Source organism: Zonotrichia leucophrys, chromosome 2 (assembly GCF_028769735.1).
Source record: "Zonotrichia leucophrys gambelii isolate GWCS_2022_RI chromosome 2, RI_Zleu_2.0, whole genome shotgun sequence".
NCBI classification, from domain to species: domain Eukaryota; kingdom Metazoa; phylum Chordata; class Aves; order Passeriformes; family Passerellidae; genus Zonotrichia; species Zonotrichia leucophrys.
The window spans coordinates 79,309,326-79,330,285 of record NC_088171.1 but is presented as its reverse complement, the minus strand read 5'-3'; the positions used below and the strand labels follow the sequence as shown (position 1 = coordinate 79,330,285).

The 20,960-nt window shown below is 39.7% G+C and overlaps 1 protein-coding gene across 2 annotated transcripts in view; it reads left to right on the top strand.

Moving 5' to 3' along the window:
* The window catches only part of TRIO (trio Rho guanine nucleotide exchange factor), a 246,352-nt gene that overhangs the window by 121,722 nt on the left and 103,670 nt on the right, over positions 1–20,960 (top strand). For both annotated transcript variants that reach the window (XM_064705497.1, XM_064705498.1), the window contains exons 12-18: positions 1,620–1,789; positions 2,702–2,876; positions 9,667–9,862; positions 10,417–10,583; positions 17,486–17,605; positions 19,046–19,237; positions 19,709–19,858. In XM_064705497.1, the coding sequence (XP_064561567.1) occupies positions 1,620–1,789; positions 2,702–2,876; positions 9,667–9,862; positions 10,417–10,583; positions 17,486–17,605; positions 19,046–19,237; positions 19,709–19,858 (1,170 nt within the window). The remainder of the gene's footprint in view (positions 1–1,619; positions 1,790–2,701; positions 2,877–9,666; positions 9,863–10,416; positions 10,584–17,485; positions 17,606–19,045; positions 19,238–19,708; positions 19,859–20,960) is intronic.

The following is a 20,960-nucleotide window of genomic DNA, read 5'->3' as shown; positions in this document are numbered from 1 at the left end:
AGGTTTGTGACAAGCATTATCTTTGAAGCATATGAGTAGTCAGAATAACTATGTATGAACGCGCAGAGCTGGTTTGGGGAGGAGGGGGTGGTAGATTCATAGAAAAGAGTCTGGTTAAATCTCTTTAGTTCATCCTAGTTGTGAAAACTTAGCCTATAGCTTGGTTTACTCATAACCTGCAAGAGGCATCTAAAGCTATGAGGTGCCAAACCTGGCATTTGATTTTAAAACAAAGTTTCAAAGGAGCTAGTTAATCAAGACCTGGAACCGTTCACTGAGTTTCCTATTTTAATGTATTAGTTAGGAAACCTTTATGATCAAAACATACATAAACAAACAGCAGCATGAAGTGGCTATTTCTCTAGAAAATGTTTAGCAAAGAAATAAAGAAAGCATTCAAGTTTCTCTCTTTTGAGTTTAAGCCAGTTTTGATTGCTTAGTTGTGTATTTTAACAATGTTAACCTTTTAATTAGGTTCAAATGTCTCTAAAATTTTCAAAGGCAGAGATTAAAATGTTGTCAGAAGATAACACTTAATATCTTAATACCTTAATACTTTTGATCAGATCAGAGTTATTCTTTTGGGATAAAAAACAAACTCTTGTTCTTGGAATAGCAGCATTTGGGATGGGTGGGTAAAATAGACAGGAGGGACTGGGTTTGAATGCTTCCTGTAAGAGCAGCTGTTCCAGTCTGATGTTGTTGCTGCTCATGGGAGTGTTGCAGGACGCAGCCGTGCTCCTGCTGCTTTCTTTCAGTTCCACAATAGATGGCTAATGGTTTGCTGATGAGTGACTTTCACAAAGAGCCTAGGATGCAACAGTTTCCATCATAGTATTGTGGAAAAGAACACTGTAGGGTTCTTCACGTGACCAGCAGTGATACCTGTCCAGCAAATACCTAGGGATTTTTGTGTAAACTGTGGTGCACGGGCATTTTTGAGCAGGAATATGTGCACATATGGGAAGCAGGGAGAAAGAATGTAGAATTAACTGGTAGAGTTGCTTATGATGATTTTTGTTGTAATACTGTGAAACTGAATCCGGGAGGGCAAACACCATCATGATGGAACAATAACTTCTCACATCTGATTTGTGTCTGTATTTTGTTTTCTGAAATGCCCTTTCTTTTTTCTTTTTCTGAAGGCCACTGAAAAGTGTTATGTTGTCTGTGTGCAGTGTCAGCCTGGCAGTGCAAATTTGATGGTGGCTACAATACATCTCCCTTCCTTCCTTCCTTCCTTCCTCCCTTCTCTCGGAGAGTGTTACCATAGCATTTCTCTCCCAGGGACTCTCGCGCAGAGCTGCAGATGGGATTCTGACTATGAACTCTGTGCTGCTCAGTCGGATACGCTCAGTTCTGTAGAAGCAAAATGGGGAAGAAAGGGTGACTTAGCAACACGGATAAAGCTTTCCTGGTATTTCCAAGAAGCGAAAACCTTTTTTGAAACAAAAGCTTGTCTTCATTAATATGAGGATGGGATTTTTCTATGAAGAAAAACAAATCCTCTTTCTTCCTGCCACCTCAGTCTGTTTTCTCTTGTCCACGGAGATGGATTCAGAATAGTTGACTGCCTGATCCTCGGGCTTACGTTTCTTGCCTTTTTCCCTTTCCTTTAGCTGTGGACGTGGCTTGAAGAGCTGCAGAAAGAACTGCTTGATGATGTCTATGCTGAGTCTGTGGAGGCTGTCCAAGACCTGATTAAACGTTTTGGTCAACAGCAACAGACCACTCTGCAGGTTACAGTCAATGTCATAAAAGAAGGTGAAGATCTCATCCAGCAACTAAGGTAAAACATATTTTTATTTAAATCTCTCCTGGTATTTATCTGATGTTCTGTGAGATTCTTTCTATTTTGAGGGTAGAGATGATGAGTACAAGATATGACCTATAAATAAAACTTGTAAATATTAGGACTACAGGGATCTCTCATGCTGTACTGAAGGTCTCTAAACTCCTGTTTACAGGAAGCTCAGCTTATAAACACTGCTGCCACAAGAAGGAGATTTTGTTGACATAAGCTACCTTTTTGATAGAAGCAGTTATGTATTTTTGTAGTCTGACATGCAGGGCTCCACTGCATTTTGAGTTCTGAGCAGCAGCCTTTTTATAAAGAGACACTTGAATTTGTTTTGCATACTGACAAGTAACTTCATTGTAGTGAAAGCCAAGTTTGTGGTCCATTTCATTCCAAAATGATCTGAATAAATAAATTTGATTCCCAGCTGCTCTGGTACATGTCTCCTTTCCTACAGGAGATTAACAAATCTGAATTTGCAGTTTCATACTCAGGTAAACGATTAAGTAATTTTTTTAAGGAACTAATTTTGATTTTCTTTCCTTGCCAGGAAGATTCAGGAAAGTAAATAGTTATCATATGCTACTTCCTTTCCACAGTGGCAGCATTGTCTCTGGTTTTAAATTTTATCCTTCCTGTAAATAGAATGTCTTTATGTGTTTAATTGGGCAAAAAAAATGAAGATAATTAATTTCCTAATGGTTTTTTTGAGTACTAGAACATAGTTTGACTTTTTATTTACAAAGATGTACCGACGTAACTTTCCACAATATGGTTTGCAACCACTTCATCTGAAGCAGGCTTATATCTTGTGATCATATATATAGTGTCAAAATTATATGGGATTTTTTTTTCCAATAATGCTCTTTTTTCTTTCCCCTCCCCTCTCTCTGCTTTGAATAGGGATTCTGCCATTTCTAGTAACAAGACCCCCCATAACAGCTCGATCAACCACATAGAGACAGTCCTGCAGCAGCTGGATGAGGCCCAGTCTCAGATGGAGGAGCTTTTCCAAGAACGCAAGATCAAACTGGAGCTGTTTCTGCAGCTCCGCATATTTGAAAGAGATGCAATAGATGTGAGTGTTTGCTCTCAGACTTCAGTGCACACATTTCTCCTCTTGTCTAGGAATGTTTATGCTGACATTATGTAGTTGCATTGGCATGTGGATCAAATGGCTGATAGACTTAATTCTTACCTGAACTGAGGCTTTTGTCCTGTGTGTGAAAGTGTCAGAAGAGCTCAGTGCTCAGCAGAGCTGAGCTTTTTGATTGGCTCTTGGTGCATCTTTAAACAAATGTTAGGTAAAATCAGTTACTTCATCTGCTAAGTTTAGCTTGAATATCAAACTACCTTGATATAACTAGTATGCCTGCAGTTAACATGAGTAGGACTTGCAAGATGGTTTTGTACAAACCCTCTAAGCTGATGCTTTGTAGCAACAGCCCTCTTCTCTTCCTTTACCAAATCAGCAGTTTTCAGTTGGCAGCTGCAAGTGGTATTTGAAATTCTATCTTAATTACTGAGAATGTTCTATGGGCTGTCATTTTTAAAAATAAAATTCTTTTCCACCTCCAAAAATAATTCAATAGAAGTTGTAGTTCTTAACCTCTGCAAAACTTCAAGAAATTTTGAGCCTGTCCAAACTTTAAAGAGGAGTTACAGCTTATCAGTTGAAAAGTTTCTGTTTTGTGTGCAGGAGCATGTACACAAACAGACATGAAACTCCACAGGGAACTTAGGTTAGCAGAGTTGCTGACCTAAAAAAAACCCATGAACTTCAGCTAAATTCATATGACTTCATAAAATTACTAGTGCTGTACACAGTGACTGAAACAAGTGTGTGCCTTATAAGGTTCAGAGTTATTCATTGGTAAATGATCTTGTTTGAGTGTATAACGACTTACCTCAAAAATTGTGAAAACCAGGAGTTAAATGATAAGTTTGTCCCTTTGCTTGTGTGTAGTAAAAGCTGCCACTGTTGGTTATGAATGTCAAGGTAAAAGAGGCAGTCAGCAGAAAGCTTCTCAGATTTCTAGTGATAGCACCCTGGGTTTTTAGTGTTTTGATTTTGGTGTTTCTTCCCCTTCTGAAAATCAGGATTTGATGTCATGGCTGAAGTCTGGTTTAGCTAAGCACACTGTTAGGGGCAGTGCAGAAATAGACAGACACAGTTCCTTGATCCTTACCCACAGAGGAAGTGAGTGTGTGCTCCACAGTAATAACAACTCTGCTGTAGAGGAAGATTAAGAAGGAGTATTTTTTCAATTTTTCAATTCAACTCTCTGGTCTGCAGAGAGTTTTCTACTTTGACTATGTGAAAGTAGCTTTTCTTCTTTGATCATGTGAGACTAGCTATCTCACATATGCTTACAATCCTTGCAGGAGTGATCAACAGTGCTTGATGTCTGTGAGATATTCTCAGAACACTTTTTTTGAAGGAATGGCAGCTGTGTGGGGCAGTGCATACCAAGAAAATTAATGGAAGAATTAGAATAAAGGTTTGAGTGAAGTTCATATTAAGTTGATTGCTCTCTGTTGTAGGTTACGTAAGCCAGGATTCTACAACAGCAAAAGGCTGGTTGCAGGAGCACTGCTTTGTAGATATGTTCTAGTTTTCAGTTCAGGACAGCATCTATATAGGTTGGAACACTTCTGGTACTGCTACTTGGTGATGCCCATAGGATTTTGCATCAGAAAGCTGCAAACCCTAACTTCATAGAAGCATAGAATAGAATATACTGATTTGGAAGGGACCCACACAGGTCATCAAGTCCAACTCCTGACCCTGCAGAGGACACCCCAAGAGTCACACCATGTGCCTGGAAGTGTTGCCCAAACACTTCTTGAACTCTGTCAGGCTGCTGCTGTGACCACTTCCCTGGAGAGCCTGTTCCAGTGCCCAGCCACCCTCTGGGTGAAGGACCTTTTCCTGATATCCTACATAAACCTTCTTTAGCTCTGCTTCATGTTGTTTCCTTGAGTCCTGTCACTGGTCACGAGAGTGAAGATGTTGGGACCTGCCCTTCCACTTCCCCTCATGAAGATGTTGAAGACTGCCATGAGGTCTCCCCTCAGTCTCCTCTTCTCCAGGCTGAACAGACCAAGTGACCTCAACTGCTTCTCATACAGCTTCCCCTCCAAACCCATCACCATCTTTGTAGCCCTCCTCAGGGGGGCTACGCAAAGCAAAGCACCAGTTAGCTTGTCTGTATGGCTTGGAAATAGAAATCATGCCTGTTTTTGATTGATGAAGAGTCCTTCAAGGAAGAAAATTGCCCTGGCTGCACAGTGACTTCAGCAAAATGTTGATTGTTTTGCTGTCTCTGTACCATGTCCTCTCTGCTTCCTCAGCAGAACATGCTTCTCTTTTCCCTCTCCCTGAAGGCAGACGTCTGTTCGGAAACTTCCAGGAAGCAAATGTGGGGACTAGTTCCAGGTCAGTTGTTTGAAAGCAGAAGCTTAGCTGAAGTAACTTGATAATGAGGAGGAGCTAGATGTCAGCTAGGAATTTGCAGACCTTGTTTTGACCTTCTCCTTCCTCCAGGATTTTGTGTGACTGGTCCAGTCAATTAAGACTTGGCTGTAGGGGCAGTTAATTCAGGGGAGCATCCTGTGAGGACAGCTTTTCTCAAAGGCAAGTAGTGTTTCTAGCTTCTCTTACTGCTGCAGAATTACACAGGCTAAAATGGGACAAAGGGCTCCCCTAGCACTGCAGGGTTATAGCCACACAGCTGTTCTTCTGGGGACAGTGGTGATATTTGCAGGTAGGGTTAATTCCCTTCTTCTCCTTACTTTTCACTTATAATTTACTGATAAAATACTTTGTTTCTTTGCTGGTAAAATACTTCATTTCTTTTGTCCTACAACTTTTCAGATACTTATGCTCTTCTGAAATGGGTATAACTGCAGTACTGCCTCTGTTTTGCCCCTTGCTCTTGGCATATAAAATCGACCTTCTCTATCCTCAGCATGATTTTTAGTGCCATTGTTGGTGAGCTATTTGAAGGACTCCTTTGTAAATGCCTGTATTAACTAAAGGCAAGAATGAGCAAAATAATGTAGGTGAAGATTCCCTTGCTAGTGTGATTAGAAGCATGAGGAAGGTGTGTGTGAACCCAGTGGGATGGTAGCACTGCTGGCATGTACACATTCTGAAATGTGTTTGTCTCATCTGTGTCTGAGCATTTTTGCCTGTCTGTAACTTACATGCCAGGGCTCTACACAGAGCATACCTTACACTTTTCAGCTCACAGCTTTATCTCAACTCTATTTTTGGACCATACTTACAAGATGCCTGTTAAATCACACTGCTGAAAAGATGAGGATGTAAAATGCTGGGGTATCGCAGAGACCTAACTCCTCTCCCCTTCCCATTTTCCCTTATTTTTTTTTTCTCCTAAGCACACTATTTACTGGGTCTTGATGAGCACTCAGTTGGTACCATGAATGACTTCTGAGAAGAGACTGTGGTTCTTTATTTCTTTCCCACTCAGTGTGAAAGCATCCCTTCCATATTATACCCTGCTTTGTTTCCTGTCAGTGTTTCCTTTATATTTCATAGAATGTAGGTAGTGATGTCAGGCAGCTCAGAATCTGCACCAGGAACTTCTTAAACACATGCTATGGTAAATTGTTAGTCTGTGTTTATGCTGGATTGTGCATTTCCTGATAGCAGTATGAATTTGTGGTTCAGTTACTTTAGAATTCTATTAGTCATTTGTTCTGTTTGTTTAATGCTGATTGCCTTGACAAAACTTGACAAGCAAAATGGGATCCTGCTTGCTTTGAAGGTGTTGTATGTAAAGCAAAACTTTAGAGGAAGCACTGAAGAGTTGGCAGAGAGGGCTTAGTGAGTGCTATTTCTGTATTAACTCTGCCTTCAGATTTGCACCGTGGGTGCAATGGCTGAAATAGACCACCTTGCATCACCTCATTACTGCTGATAAAACATGAGGATTACTGCCCTTGTTAGGAAACCTCTCTGTGATGGTCATTGACTATTTAGCTTTTGAATCAGTGTGGAAACATGCTGGCATTATTTATTTGAATCGTGGGCATCCTGATCTTTTGAAGGGGAAAGGATATTGGTCTTGTTCAGTGTTTCAAACTGCTTTAAACAGTATGTGTGCCATGATCCTAAGCATGGGGTTGGTTGTATGAAATAGCATGGGAAAAGCTGTAACTCTTACTGGTTGTTTGTGGCTGTTCTTTGGAGGCATTTCAGTGAAACCTCTTGGCTAAGGTAACACACAGTTTTGACCCCTTGAAACTAGTTGTTTTTCCTATCAAGTAAAGGGAATCTTAGGAGCTAGTGGCTACAATCTCTTTCATGATTATAACAATACTGACATAGCCACAGCAGTGCCATATTGTGAGCTTGCTGTGTTTTTTACTTTATTTCCAGTAAAATACACATTTATTTACTTAAATTCCCAGTAAAAGAGATAAAGTTTATCATCTGTTCTGAAGGGAGATATACTGGCTTTCCTTTTAAAACAATGTTATAAATGTGCCATGTTGAATCTTAATCCTTTGTGGGATGGTGTTAAGAAAGATGGTGTTTTAATAGTGGAGTTTTGCAACCTTTTTTAATGCTCAGATTTCTGTTTGACGGAGTCCAACTACAGATATTTCTTCAGGGTAACTTTTAAATGTTGTTTTAACTGATCTGGATGAAAATAAGATGGTAAATCTGTTTTCTTAGAACATTCCTAGTGCAGTGGATGAAGAATCAAACATTAGGTGACCTCCACTGCTTTTAATAATAAATGAACACAGAGTTTCAGAGAGAAGCTGGGAAGAGCAGAGCTGAGATGCACAGGAGCAGAAAAGAGAGGTAGCTGAAAGTAAGCAATTTCTCTGGCTGGACTGTCAGGAAAACCTGAAGTTTCTTTAAAATTTCAGATCAATTAAAAGAAAGTGAAGAGCAGAGAAGGGTGATGAGACATGTTGGGCATGGGCCAAGTAAAAAGGAAATGAAGGGAACTTGTTAAGGATTTTGTGTGACGGGAAGCCTGTTTTTGTGTGTTTAGAGGGAAAGCCACTCACAATGCTTAGAGACTCTGTGATGTTTAGAGCACATAGAAGATAAAAGGAGCTTTAAGCAATAGCTGAAAGCCTTGTCCTGTCTATCTTACTGAATATTTTAGTCATCAGCTTTTCTGTTTTCAGTGTTACCCCTGGCACTTGAGTTTCTGCGTGTTTTCACTTCAGCAGAGGTAGCTAAGCAGGTTTAGGGATTGCAAATAGCTACCTTAATTATTTGGTATCTCCCATTATGACATGATGTAAAACTCAAATACTTAGTGATTCAAGTGGAATTTTTTTGCAGAACACATTTAAAACAGGAAGTAACTCACTGGTGCCAGAATTTTAATATTAATTGCTTGATGTGTCCATTTTTTTATGGCATTATGTGAATGGAATGGAAAAAAACCTTCATGAGAGATTGTAGCAAACTACAGAAACTTTATACAAATGATTTAACTTTTCTAATCTCCCCAGTTCTGCTTTTTTTATTTTGTTCTAGAAGGCCAATTTTACTGGAATTTCTCTTGTCATTTAACTGTTTCTCTAACTTTGGAGCTAGTACAGCCACTTGAAAAGGGGTAGGGGCATCTTTCTTTTGCTGACAACAAATGACTTTGGTTAAATATTTTTGCACTTAGATACTTGATTGCTAATGTCCATTAAGTCAGGTCCTCTTTTTGTTGTGTCTTGCTGCATAAATAGGTACTTTCTTCTCATTTAGCACCATTCACATAAGTTTACCCTACTCCTGAAATTGTAAAACACTGGAACTAAGCCATACTTCTTTTTTGATACCTATAATTTTGCTTTCCCAATGAACTGCAGTAGTTGATGCTAAAATTGTGCTGAAAATTTTGGAAAAAAATTGATTATTGGCTTGAGGGATTAATGTGTTAGACTTTTCAGAAGTAATTGATGCATCAAATCTGCACAAACTCAGCCCACTTTGATAATGAGGATTGCAAGCACTACATTTTAGCCTTAAAACCAGTTTTGTACCCTAATTAAAAGGAATATTTTATATTTCAGATAGGCTTTGCAGTATGATTCGGAAAATACACTTGTGTGGACAGACAAGGAGAATTTACTGTTGTGATCTGTGTGTTAAAAAAACCCAAAATTTTTTTAGCTACACTTCTTAGGACATCCTGCAGTGAAGAATAAAATCCAGAATTAAAATGTGAAAACTGAACTGTAGCTGAAGAATATCAGATTCTGATATTTAGTTCTGACGTTGCAGTAATGTTGTAATAAAGCGCGCTTTTTGGTTTTGCTGGATTCACTGAGTACCCAGCCTTTTGTGGTGCTTCTCAGTTGCCTGGCAGAGCTCAAAGGTGCATGTGGCCTGATGCTTCCTGCCCACAGAAAGGTAGAGCTGGCTTTCTTGGAAAAAGGTTCAAGATTGGCATAATTGGAAGATCAGCTGGCTGTTGATGTGTGAATTATTACTTGATGCATTCTGAAGAATTAAAACGGTGTTCCAGATCCACATTTTCCTGTAAAAGGGGAGATAAAAACTTGTTAACTTTATCTGTTTCACAAGTAAAGCGTTGATGGAGTACCTTTAATAAGGCAGAGGCACGTACCCATACTGTTGCATGCACAGGTTGAAGAGCTGTAGTAGTTCTCATAGAGATTCTTTTGGATTGTTTGCCAAAATCTCAAATCTATGCTAAGATAGCCTGTGTCTGAACTATGTCTGATTTGATCATCGATGTCAATCAACAGTGAACATCCTGAGTTCCCTACCTCAATCATCACTGCAACATTGGAAATAAACTGTTTTCTGTTGTGTAATGGATAATTGAACATGGTCTCCTTCCTTTTTCCCCCAGATTATTTCAGACCTTGAGTCTTGGAATGATGAGCTCTCTCAGCAGATGAATGACTTTGACACTGAAGATCTTACAATAGCAGAACAGAGGCTCCAGCATCATGCAGACAAAGCCCTGACCATGAATAACTTGACCTTTGATGTCATCCACCAAGGGCAGGATCTGCTGCAGTATGTCAATGAAGTGCAGGCATCTGGTAAGATGGCTCCTTTGTGCTATTCCAGGCTTTCTAAGAATCATCCAGTTGTCTCTCCACGGGATGTGTGAAAATAACAGGGATGCTGGTTAACTGTAAACTGGGGACATGTGGACTCCTTTATGCTCAGATCATTCAGTGGTGCTCATAAGAACATACTGGCACATAAATGTCATCAGAGTTGGTAGCACTTGAAGGTGTTTAGGTTTTAGAGAAAGGGATTTCACTCAGGATGTCTGTAAAATTAGAGTAAATAAGGGAATGTTAGTTTTATAGGTAGTCAGATCAATGCAATCAAGCAAAGATGGTCAGCTTTCAAGTAATGTCTTCCTTTTACCTTATGCCCCTTCATTTGATATTTTTCACTGTATATGATTGCACAGGATAAGTATGAGACTTTAAAAACACACCCCCATGTTGCAGTTCATAAGAGTGCAAACCCCTATACTCATGTAAGTAAATCCTCCAAGAATGAGGCTGAACTTGGAGAAGGAACTAGGAAATGAGGTGTAGAAGCTTTGTGAGTGATTCCTGTCCGACCATCCCTGCTGCAGGTGTGGAGCTGCTGTGCGACAGGGACGTGGACATGGCCACGCGCGTGCAGGACCTGCTGGAGTTCCTGCACGAGAAGCAGCAGGAGCTGGATGTGGCGGCCGAGCAGCACCGCAAGCACCTGGAGCAGTGCGTGCAGCTGCGGCACCTGCAGGCTGAGGTCAAACAGGTACGGCCACCCCGGCAACTGTGCCCTCCTGGAGAGCTCTGCTCCCAAAAACACGCGTGGGAAACACCTCCTGCTGCATCAAGTCTTTCGTTGGGAGCAGGAGAGGACTTTGGTCACTTCAGCTTCTCTTAAGTGAATTTTTTTAACTTGCATCATCACTCGATCTTGCTGTGTGGATCTAGAGCAGAAGTCCTATGGGATTAGCTGAGAGAGCTAGGGATGTTTAGCTTGGAATAAAGGAATCTCAGCGGGGACCTTATCACTCCTGCAACTACCTGATAGGAGGGTGTATCAAAGTAGGAGTTGGATTCTTTACGCAGGTAATAGGATAGGACAAGAAGGTAAGTCCTCAAGTTGTGCCAGAGGAGGTTCAGATTAGATATTAGGAAAAATTTCCCCACTTAAAGGGGTTTTTAAGCACTGGAACAGGATTGGAGGCACCATTCCTGAAGATATTTAAAAGACATGTAGATGAGACACTGAGACACATGCTTGAGTGATGGACTTGGCAGTGCTAGGTTAACAGACTTGATGGTCATAGAGGTTTTTTCCAACCCAAGTTATTCTGATATTCTGTAGATACAAGTCAAGTATTTGAAGTATAGGGTGATTTGAGCTAAAGTTAAACCCATGCTCTTACCATCTGTATGGTGATGAACAACAATGCTCAGTCAAAGGCCCGGCACACTGACTTCTGGGTCTGTTGTTTGAAACATCTACAAATAGTGATAAAATAATATAGAAGAAAAACAGCTTTGCTTCTCCTGGCAATAAATTAGCAAGTTTTGAGGTCTTCATCTGATATATGCGTAACCCTTGGATGATTTGAGACGTGGGCAAAGCCACAGAAGTAGGTGAGAGTTTAAAAAAGAAACAAGACAATAAGAAAGGTAAGAGTTCTTTATCTTGCTCACACTTGGCAGCATCACAGAAGTTTGCTGTAGTCTCTTGTGTTACTGTGGCCCATAATGAGACTGAATGACAACTCCCAAATTGCAAAGTAATATGAAAGGGGTCCCGCTAGGACTAGGAAAAGTGAATAGAAGGTTCCCAAAGTGTTTTCAGGCAGTGGTTGGTTGCTCTGCAGTAGCAGATGTGAAGTTTCTGTGTGGTCTTGAATTAAAAGAATGCAAAAAACTGATAGTTGTCTGTTGTCAGTGGAATATAGACATCAGTCAAATACTTGATGTTCTATTTCAAGGCTTTGCATACTCTACTGAACTGTGCTGTATCTGCCTTAGCACTTACTCGTCTTGGTAAGTGCAGATTGGAAATTCCTCCTTCCACGTGAGTAATGGTTGAGATAAAGTTGTTGCAGATCAGGATAGTTTCTGTACTCAGTTGTATTTTATCTTGAAGATGAAGGGGAAGAGTGCACATCTGCAAAGGAAGGAAAAATTAAAAGAAATAATGCCATCTGAGGCACTCTCATCCTTTTATGGTATGTCAGTGTGTTTGGGTGGGATGGGTTAGTAAGAAAAATAATTTGTTAATTTCCATTATACTAAAGTAGTATTCAGTAAAAGAACAGAATATAGCTGTTTGGTAATATTTCCAACTAATATAAATAACTAAATCATTATTTATATTGCATGCTCTCACAATAAAGTGAGTGCTATGGTCCACTAGCTTTGTTTGTATGCAAGTTAAAGTTACAAAAAACACATGTGTTTAAACCTGTGTTTGAAATAAATGTTCTGTATTTTGGCAGAAATGGGAAGATGATGAACATCATGGATTTTAGAGGAATACCTCTCTAAAAAGAAATTTCTAACTTTTTTGAACCACTGCTAGCCCTGACTGAAACTGAAGCTAAAATTTAGATTCTTAAGAAAGTACTGGAAAAGTTTATCTTAAAATAAAGGTATAGGTAGTACATTAACATAGCCAGCTGTCTTTTGTAGGTAGACTGGGATTTGGAAGAAAAAAGCATATTCTATTTTGTATTTCTAGAGCACACCTCTATCAAGTGAGATTTTATGTTGAATTAAATGTCATAATATGTGTGAACTTTCAGACAATCATACATGAACATGTAGCTGACAGAAGGTTCGTGTATTACTTTTCCAGATTTTACTGTACAGATTAACCTGCAGTACTTGCCCAGCCTGAGGCCTGAAAATTGAATGGAGCTCAAGCTGAATGTTAACACATTGTCTCATAGGATTTCTTTTGAGCCCTTTGGAATGCTTTGAGGATAATAACTCTTAGTTTTGAGATTACATTTGCCTTTTCAATAAACCACCTCTGATTTATTTTTATGTTTATTACACATGATTAAGGAAGCATGATCTTCTCCTGTCTCTTCTGCACTAGGAAAAACTATATAGATCAGCAGGTCACAGTAGGTGCTTTACCTGAGAGTAAAATGAAGTGGTAAACCTCCTCTTCAGTCTGTTTTATTTATGTTTTGTTGCCTGAAGCAGTGAACACATGATTTTCCCATTCAGTTACTGTGATTTTCTCTTAGATTTATTGTTGATGAACTGGGTGTAAGCATGTTTGTTATGTAGATGGGATACTGTCTCCATAGCAAGAATACTAAGTATATCCATTTCAATTCTTCCTGCCAAAGCAACATTACTGCTCTTGTGTTTTCACACACACGCATGCACACGCACACACACACACACACATACATTTATATAAAATACATAAAAATATGTAGCTTGTCATGTGAAGAGGTTAGGCTGGAACACTGCAGGAATTTAGACAAATACTTGCAAAGATTCTCTTCCATACTAGGTAGTAAAACCTTATGCTTAATGAATTTTTATCAAATAAGCACAGACAGTACACGAAAATATTCAGTATTGCTTCTTCCTTAACTCTTGTACCAGTTCTGTTTTATGGCATTGAAGTTTTGTATATCAAGCCTTGGGACTAGAGGGAAGCAGAAGAGCCAGAAGACAAACAGAGGTTTAAAGAAAACCTGCAAAGAATTTGCTTGTCAACTTGATGTGTAATAGGTGCAGAAAGGGCGAAAGCAGATAGCAAATTACAGTGTAGATAAACCATGGAAGACAGGGGGAGGAGAATGATGACTGAAATAAAAGAGACAGCTGTATGTGGGGAAAGCAACATGGAAAGGAAAATGTGATCACTTTTCTACAGGGCAGGGACATATGAGTAGGTGGAGGCAGAGTAATATTTATGAGAATGTCTGTCTCATGCAGAACTCCAGCTGCATGTTTGCCAGACAAACCTCCTTTATTAATCACCTAACATACAGCTGTTGGATTACTTACTGCTACAATCACTCCCACCTACTCACTGTGTAGAGTGAATGCTTTGCTGTGCTTAAGGTCAAAATCCCTACCAAGCTTCAAACCCGATCCAGTTGGTTTCAGTATGCTCATTAAGCCTTTTCAGTGCAATGTTTTCTGCTGTTCTGATTATGGTGTATGTTCTTAGAGATATAGCTGTGTGTTCATATATGTACAGTGGTGTAGAGATACTTCAGCCCTCAGGAGTACCTTAAGCTGCTTTGTGTTTTCACTGGCAAATCTTTTAGCTTGGTGCTTGAGCTCTGACTATCCCAAAATACTGCTCAGGAAGGGTATCCTGGCACTCCATGTAGTGCCATATGGATATGAAAACATAGCTAAGACAGCAGACTGAAGCAGGTTGTCTTGTGATCATGTTTAGTTACAGTCAAAAATATGTCCATGAAACTAGTCCTAAATCAAGCATTTATCTGCAGATCTACCTATCTGACCTTTTCAAGTGCCCCAAGTGACCCAGATTCTGTCTCTTTTCCACACCTTTGCTGATGCTTTCCTGATGCTTTTCTAGCCTGTTGAAGGCTGTGAGGGGAAAGATGGGGGTTGTGATCCACTCAGACAGGGAGGTGGTGGGAACATGAACATGCCAGCAAACCCTGATGGCAGCACCCCTGGAAGGAGAACAGGCTCTCTATTTCCTAATGCTTACATTTTCCCTTGAGTCAGAGCAGAAGGAAGGGGAGAGTACTGCTGGCAAATTTCCTCCTGTGAGTTTCACCAGCCTGTGTACTTGCACCCTGACCTGCACCAAGCAGGAGGACAAGTCTTTGTGTTTGAAATGGCATGTTCTGTTCTAGCTGTTGCTGCTGTAAATAATGGGATGCCAAGTCAAGAGGAACTTTCAATTGGTGCTGCTTAAGCATTCTCCTTCATTAAAACTCTCTGAAGAGGGCTACATGTATAAGAACCCTAAAAAGGTGTGTTTTGTTACACCATACCTGGAAGAATTACTTTTTAAGGTAGAGAAAAAACCTAGAATAATTTTCTTAAGACAAAATAAAAATAAAAAAGGAATTAAAAAAAAAAAAAAAATCAACTGCTTCTGTGTTCTTGCAGACAATTTATTTGTGCATGTATAGTTTCTATCTGCAGTCTGTTGGACCCATCTGCTTCCCTCAGAAGCTGCTGTTTTTCGTGCTTCTGAGGCTTACCCAGGCCTTCTCTCTGAGTGTTAAAAATCTGCTGGTGTCTTATCAATTTAGGAACTCCCAGTTTCTTTCGTAGTCGCTTTTGTGTGCCCCCAGACTGTGATCTGCAGGTGTCACCTTTGCAGTAGGAGAGGTTGTTCCAAAGCTGGAGCCATCTTCCCCTTGCTTGCAAGGCTGCACCTGACCCAGTGCTTTCTCCCCAGAAGAGCAGAATGTGCACCCAGTTACACATCTGGCATGTCCTCCCTTCTACATTGTAGACTTGCTCTTTTCTACAGACTTGCAGAATTTATATAGGAGAATTCAAATACATGCTATCAGGGTGGAAAAAAACCTGTTAGCTATTCATTGTGCAGAAATGGCAAAACCTGCATTAATAATACAACAATGCCACAATCTGGATATCCACATGTAAGTCAGAGGGTGAGGTTGTGGTGCAGATTTGAGGGAATGGATGTTGTGTCAGGATGGTTAGACCTCACTTGCTTCAAGCTGTCAGACACATTAGAGTATACTTTGGATGTAGACCCACATGTGCCTTTCAGGTTGTGAGGAACTGTGTTTTAATAGGTCATTTTCTTGGGTTCTGCCCATGTTCCCAGTCTGCAAGTGCAGTCATACCATCCTGAAAACTTAGTGCATTAATGCTATAATTGGTAGTGTCATGTGTGGATCACTAGATGAGAATATTTAGTGTTAAGAACTAACTAATTTGGTAATTAGTACATTTATTAGCACTGGTCGAAGGTCTAAATCAATTAGTAGGAAAAAGTTAGAAAAACTGGGGAAGTTCAAATTAACAGGGCCTAAAGAAATTCACTCTGGAATACTAAGAAAGCTGCCATTGTTTCCAAACATCAGGAGATTGGATGAGATTCTGGAGGCCTGAAACTCAACATCTACTTCTCAAAAGTGGAAAAGGACTAGCTGAGGGAGGATTATAGGTCAGCTAGTTTAACACAGTTCCCAGGAAAAATATTGAAACAAGTAGATCATTGAACTTGAACAGGTTCAAAAGGAGAAAAGGCTAACACAGGTCAATTAATAATAGCTTTACATTGATAAACCCCCCCCCCCCTTTTTTATCTGACAAGGCAACAGCTCTTCTGGGAGGGATGGAAAAGTAGTATCAAAGCTTTTAAAATAGTGCAGCTCAGTCTGTCTGGCCCATACTTACTATGAGAATGTCATATGAGACTAAATTACCAGGAGTGATAGCTAGCTGAAAAAACATACTCAGTAACAAAAGTTATTAAGAGACTCAGTGGATTGGAAAACAGATTTAAAAATGAGAGATAAAAAGGTATTTGTCTGTGTTTGGATACTACTGGTTCATGTTCTCAGTCAGAAAACTTACGTATTAGCAACTATGCTATTAAATTTGAAGTTAAAAGCAGGAGCAGCTGGAAAAGGGGTTTGAGTTCATCAGAAGATGCTGGATTACAGTTCAGAATTATCTTGATGGGAGAATGGGAGAACTGTGCTTTAAGAAGGATATGAGTTTGAATAGTGAAAAATACAGAGCATGATGTACTGGAAAGAATAATCAGCTGAATAAATAAAGGGGTAATTACTGGCTGGGCAGCAGTTCCATAGAACAGTTGTACAGATGACAGTGAATAACCTGAATTATGTCCTATTTTACTCACTATTTGAAAAATTATGACCAAGTCATGGTTATCAACTGAAGAGAGCTCATAAAAGAGCAGTGTTCTAGAAAAATAAGGTGACTGACTTCACATGGGAGAGATTGAAGAGACTGTGGTCAACAAGATAAGAGGAGTCTAAAGGAGGGAATCAGATAATGTTCCTGATACAGAGAGGTGAGGGAAAAACAAAGCTGATGCAAACAGGGAGAAAATGTCTTTTTCCTTCTTGGTTTTTTTTTGGGTGAGGTCTAAAAAGTTGCATGTTCCTGCTGTTGATAAGGAACATGTAAGGTGCATTCCTGAGGCTTCTGCCCAGCCATGGATTCTTCTGGTTTCACTGGACACATCAAAGAAGGCACATTCTGAAAAATTAAAATCTTCAAGCAATTAGAAGGGCACCTAATGATCACATTTTTCTCAACATTACTGTTCAAAATTATATGCATACTTTTTACTAAGCTATAGATCCTCAATTTGCATTGCTGACACTGGCATTCAGGCAACTAGTACTTGTAACTTGTTCCAGCTTTTCAGGTGACAGAGGCAGTATTCAGAAGCACAGCCTTCTTCAGAGTATGAACTAAAGCCACTAGCATGTAGTAGTTGACTGCAAGCTGTGAGTTGATAGATTAGTGAAATTGTACTGAATATCACTCACTGTGCTTACTCAATATAAAATTCACTGTAGTATGTAATTAACAAATTATTTAGTTATCAATTCTAGTGCTGATGTGACCCTAAATGTTTTTGCCCCTACAGTGGTGCTTTTTTGCTAGTTGGCAGTGGAATTGCATATTTCATGGTCTTCTCTTTTGTTACAGGTTTTGGGCTGGATTCGAAATGGAGAGTCAATGTTAAATGCTGGGCTCATCACTGCTAGCTCTTTGCAGGAGGCAGAGCAGTTACAGAGGGAGCATGAGCAGTTTCAACATGCAATAGAGGTAAAAGCACCATTTCAGTGACCATGGCCTTGTATTTACAGTTCTCTGTGAATAGTGCTCTTGTATTTACAGTTCTCTTGGATTTGTGCTACAGTATTTGCAGTTTAGGAAAAGCTGTTGAATTCATGGCAAAGAGACAAAAACACTTACTGAGAAGCTGATATTTGTTCTTATTTATTTTGAAGCTGCAGTTCCAGGTGAACATCTTCTCAGTGCCTTTTTGCATCTTTATAAAGTGGTAGCTGTTCACAGCAATTTTGCTGAAAATAGTGTTTTCATTTGTTTTTCCTTTCCTAGAACATAGATTGTAATTCTAAATGTAAAAAAAAAAAAAAAAGAAAAATGGACCAGGAAGCTGCAGTTTTGTGTATTCTGAGGTCATCCTTTAATATTTCCATTTTTGTTTGAGAGTAGGTTTCAGTGAAACTTCTATGTGGTGGTGTGTCTATCCCCCTGCCATGGCTTCAAGCTAAACTTCTCTGATTGGTCATATTGCTGCAAAAAAATAGGCAGGGTTCTTAAGATTGATTGAAGTGCAGTATTACTTGCTTACATGCCCTACTGAGTAACTTAGTGATAATACTAGCAATGTTATGATTGCTTGGGTAGGCTATTTTCAGAAGTACTCTGCCTTGCAGTAGCTCTTTAATGTTGTTTTCCTGTTTGATAGAACTTTATGCTTCCCCTCTCTTGATTTTTTTTTTTAATTAAAGTTTGCACTATATGCCCCCTCATTTTGAGGAGCTTTGGTAACTCTGAAATATAAAAATTATGAGACCTCTAGGTGTTTGTCAGTTTAAGAATAAATTATCAGGAAGCTTAAAAATCTGTGTTTCCTAGGACATTCTTTACTCAGATATAATAATACTTCGTAGTATTATTATACCCCTTAATACTTTTATATTATTTGGTTTTAGGCATGTATTTCTCTGCCCAGAGAAAAACAGTTTAAAAAATTTGCTTACAGTCAATAGACAGTTGTCTTTTTTATTGATCTGCATGCCTGCACCTTTCTTTGCTCACTACTGATGTGCAAAAGACTGAAGTTAAAGCTGTAAAGATTGCCAGAATAAGATAGATTTCTTATCTATCATCTTTTTTCTCACTGTGGAGGGAAAGAAAATCAAACTGAAATTCATAATTACAACATCATGTAATGCAGCATAGATACATCACATGTAGCTTAATGCCGGATAGTTACTATTTGTTAAGAACTGCTATTTAGTGTTGATTTGATGATAAATCTCTGCAGGATTTATTTCCTCTGTATTTGCATAGAGAAGTCACACAGTAACTAGTGTCAGACAGTCATTTTTAGTTGATGGGTGTTGGTGCATGTATAGAAGTGTCATTGACACAGTGGAATTGTGAGCCTCTGAGGTTCTCAAGTAAATGAACTGAAGTGCTCCACTGAACTCGTGACTTCTCACCTCTTGTCAGAAAACACATCAAAGTGCCCTGCAGGTTCAGCAGAAGGCAGAGGCAATGCTGCAGGCTAATCACTACGACATGGACATGATCCGCGAGTGCGCAGAGAAGGTCGCTTCCCACTGGCAGCAGCTGATGCTGAAGATGGAGGATCGTCTCAAGCTTGTGAATGCCTCTGTTGCCTTCTATAAAACTTCTGAACAGGTACAGAAATGCAAAAGGTTTGCCTTGGTTAATTCCTCAGTGTGGCATCAAACAGCATTACTTGAAAAAATGGTTGATGAGGTTTGGTTATATTTACTCATTTGTTGGCTAGTTCTGGTTTTTGTGTGGGAGTCAGAGAAAAATCAGTTTCATCTACTTGTCCAAAGAAAAGTTTGGGGGGGAGATCGGCCTGGCTGCCTCCTCTGCAGCCATAACTTAAGCCTATCCAGAACTATGCAGTCACAGAGGCAGAGAACGATGAACAATTTTAGGGACAGCCTCTGAGCACTTCCACATAAGCAGGCCAGTGCTTGTAAACCTACAGCCAAAGTTTGTTGCCTTAAGTCCCAGTCAAAACGTGTCAGAGGCTAGGGGGTACATATAAGGGGTAGATGAGTTTTCTTTCTTTGAGGCCTGAATTTTGCTTTTGATTTTTTTGCCTTACTGAATTGGACTTCTTTTTCCTGAAAGGTGTGCAGTGTGCTGGAAAGCCTGGAGCAAGAATATAAGCGAGAAGAAGATTGGTGTGGGGGAGCAGACAAACTGGGCCCCAACTCTGAAACAGATCACGTTACTCCCATGATAAGCAAACACCTGGAGCAGAAGGAAGCGTTTCTGAAGGTAAGGTTGGGGATTTTTTGCGGTCTCCTGTGTCTTGGGAAGCATGCAGGCAAACAGCTCTTACAGTGCTGACATGGCTGTGGAAAGCAACAGTGCCCATCCCAAACTACAGGTATGTCCCCAGCTGCAAAGATGTGGGAAGTGGTGTGTTAACTGCTTCTGACAGTGATTAAGAGAATAGTGCCAAGTGCATACAATTGTAGCCAGTTTATTAAAATACATTTCCTGTTGAACTTGAGTAGATGTCAGATCTCCCAGTGTGACTGAAGAGGAATTGGAAGTCACTGCTTTGAGCAACTGTCACCCTAGAGAATGCTTAAAGGCTGCTGCTTTGAAAGAGGAGTGAAAGTCACACAGTGCCATTGCTGCCTGTGCATCAGAGCAGCTCTCAGATGTTCTGAGACAACAGAGGAATACGGAAGGAGGAAACGGGTGGACAGGCATCTGGGATTGTTGGGTTTTGTGTAACAGTCTTCAGATAAATGAAAGATTTTTGTCCCAACTAATGTCCTAGTGAAGGAGATTATTGATCATACTGAATTAAATGTGCAGCATGTGCTTGCAGAGCAGTACAGCTAACTTTGTGATCAAATACATTTTCCAGCATCACCATGAAAGACTACTAAGAGAATAAAACTTTTTTGTTAGAGACCTTCTTGTTCTCATTATGCAGATTACAACACTCCAAAACATATTAACAGAACTCAAAGTATACAACCTAATAGATCCTTCTGCAGCTGGCATGAATTACTAATCTTTGTTTTAAAATGGTATGAGAAATTACTTAGTATCTTTGTTAGTGTATCAAACCATTCTACCTTCATCTAACCTTTTACAGTAGCATTCTATAATTTGCATGTTAAAAATGAAGCAGACAACCCATATGTATTATTTGATATTTGTTAAGGTGAAGATGACAACTGAGCTGAGTGCTTGCAATATAGTGGCAAGGACTGAAAGCTCTCAAGGCTTTGCCTTCATATTTTAAGAGCAGATATTATTATTTTAGCACTTTTGGTTTCACTTCAGCCAAACACTCACTTTTTGTTTAAAGTACTGATGGATGTTTTGGAATATGCAGGTAGTTACACAACCATGGGCA